This window comes from Dendroctonus ponderosae, unplaced genomic scaffold (assembly GCF_020466585.1).
Source record: "Dendroctonus ponderosae isolate FM_Combo_2020 unplaced genomic scaffold, Dpon_F_20191213v2 Dpon_F_20191213_1, whole genome shotgun sequence".
Classification (NCBI taxonomy): Eukaryota; Metazoa; Arthropoda; class Insecta; order Coleoptera; family Curculionidae; genus Dendroctonus; species Dendroctonus ponderosae.
Window position 1 is genome coordinate 27,132,888 of NW_026017110.1, and position 1,360 is coordinate 27,134,247.

Consider the following 1,360-nt stretch of genomic DNA (forward strand, 5'->3'; position numbering starts at 1 on the left):
GCTTAGAAGCTTCATTAAGTTATCGATCTGCGTATCGCAATGTTCAAAATTGAAAACTAAATAGATAACAAGAGTTTTACCCCACATTCAAACCGCGTTAAATTGAGAAGATCTGCYAATATTAACGTTATAATAAAAATATGAGCAAAGAAACTCCGAATTTACTATGCAAATCATTTAATTAGGGCATACAATGGCCGATTTGGTCCAAAGTGARGAAGCGGTTTTGAATGGTGCCAATCTAATAACTCATCTAKTTAATGCCATGTTGCCTGTAAGTAAAGAATCRTCTAATTCCAAACCTGCTCAGTYATCAAACCCCGCTCTAATCTCTTTTAGTTTCATCACAGAGACCCGGGTTTAGTTGGGTTATTAGCGTCWAAAAAAATTCCTGAGAAGAATCCCGTATTTTTTGGCATAATAGCTGATGGTATTCACACTCATCCTGCTGCTCTAAGAATTGCTTACCGGGTCCATCCTGACGGTATGTTCAAAGGATAAATTACCCTACCGGTCCTCATTTCGCGGCTTTGCGGCCCATTTAGGTTTGATATTAGTGACTGATGCAATATCAGCGCTGGGCTTACAGGCTGGTCAGCACAAAATTGGCCAACTGGACATTGAGGTGAAAGATAACAAGGCTTTTATTGCGGGCACTTCTACTCTTTGTGGAAGCGTAGCTTCAATGATTCAATGTGTTCGGAATTTTATCAAATCTACAGGTGAACTGGACGCTTGCTTCGAACTGGGGTGATTATTTCACCCGAGTTCCATGAAAATGCGAATGAATCAATTTTTAGGTTGCTCGCCCGAGTATGCTTTTGAAGCAGCAAGTTTTCACCCTGCGCTAGCTTTGGGTATTGAAAAAAATAAAGGGTCGCTCAGTTACGGAGCAGATGCGGATTTTATAATGCTAACGGATGACTACGACATATCCTCCACTTGGATAGATGGAGAATGTGTCTACAGTGAGGGTGGAATGTAATAATTTTTTCATTCTTTAAATTAATTTTAAGAGTTATTCTAAATTGAAGGACCAGCTGATGTTAGTAAGATGTATTTTTTTATTACTTTATAAAGAAAAAGTGGATGATTTAAATAAATAATGCTATGACTTATAAAAAGTTATTTTTTGCTTAAACGCTAGTTCCTAGGCGGGCCTCGTCTGCTTCGAAATTCCATGGAGCTACCTGCAACCAACCTTGCCTATACCATCCACTTACTTCCATTTTACACCTCTTACCTGCAAAACTGTTTGGATAATTGCTGTTCGGGCTTCGAGAGTTATTGGGTGCAAAGCAGTCCTGCTTCAACACTTCCTCGATGTTCCCATATCCTTTGAATTGAACGGCAAAAGTAT

General features: G+C 39.1%; 2 protein-coding genes across 2 annotated transcripts in view; one reads left to right on the forward strand and one right to left on the reverse strand.

The window, feature by feature from the left end:
* LOC109536434 (N-acetylglucosamine-6-phosphate deacetylase-like) overlaps positions 1 to 1,118 on the forward strand; it is a 77,726-nt gene extending 76,608 nt beyond the window's left edge. Inside the window, exons 5-8 of the mRNA XM_048660979.1 lie at positions 186 to 274; positions 340 to 484; positions 546 to 722; positions 801 to 1,118. Of these exons, the coding sequence (XP_048516936.1) occupies positions 186 to 274; positions 340 to 484; positions 546 to 722; positions 801 to 985 (596 nt within the window). The 3' untranslated portion in view covers positions 986 to 1,118. The remainder of the gene's footprint in view (positions 1 to 185; positions 275 to 339; positions 485 to 545; positions 723 to 800) is intronic.
* Positions 1,105 to 1,360, reverse strand: part of LOC109542464 (tudor domain-containing protein 3) — a gene marked incomplete in the record, with an annotated part of 4,212 nt that continues 3,956 nt past the window's right edge. Inside the window, 2 exon segments of the mRNA XM_048660978.1 lie at positions 1,105 to 1,190; positions 1,244 to 1,360. Coding sequence (XP_048516935.1) covers positions 1,144 to 1,190; positions 1,244 to 1,360 — 164 coding nt within the window.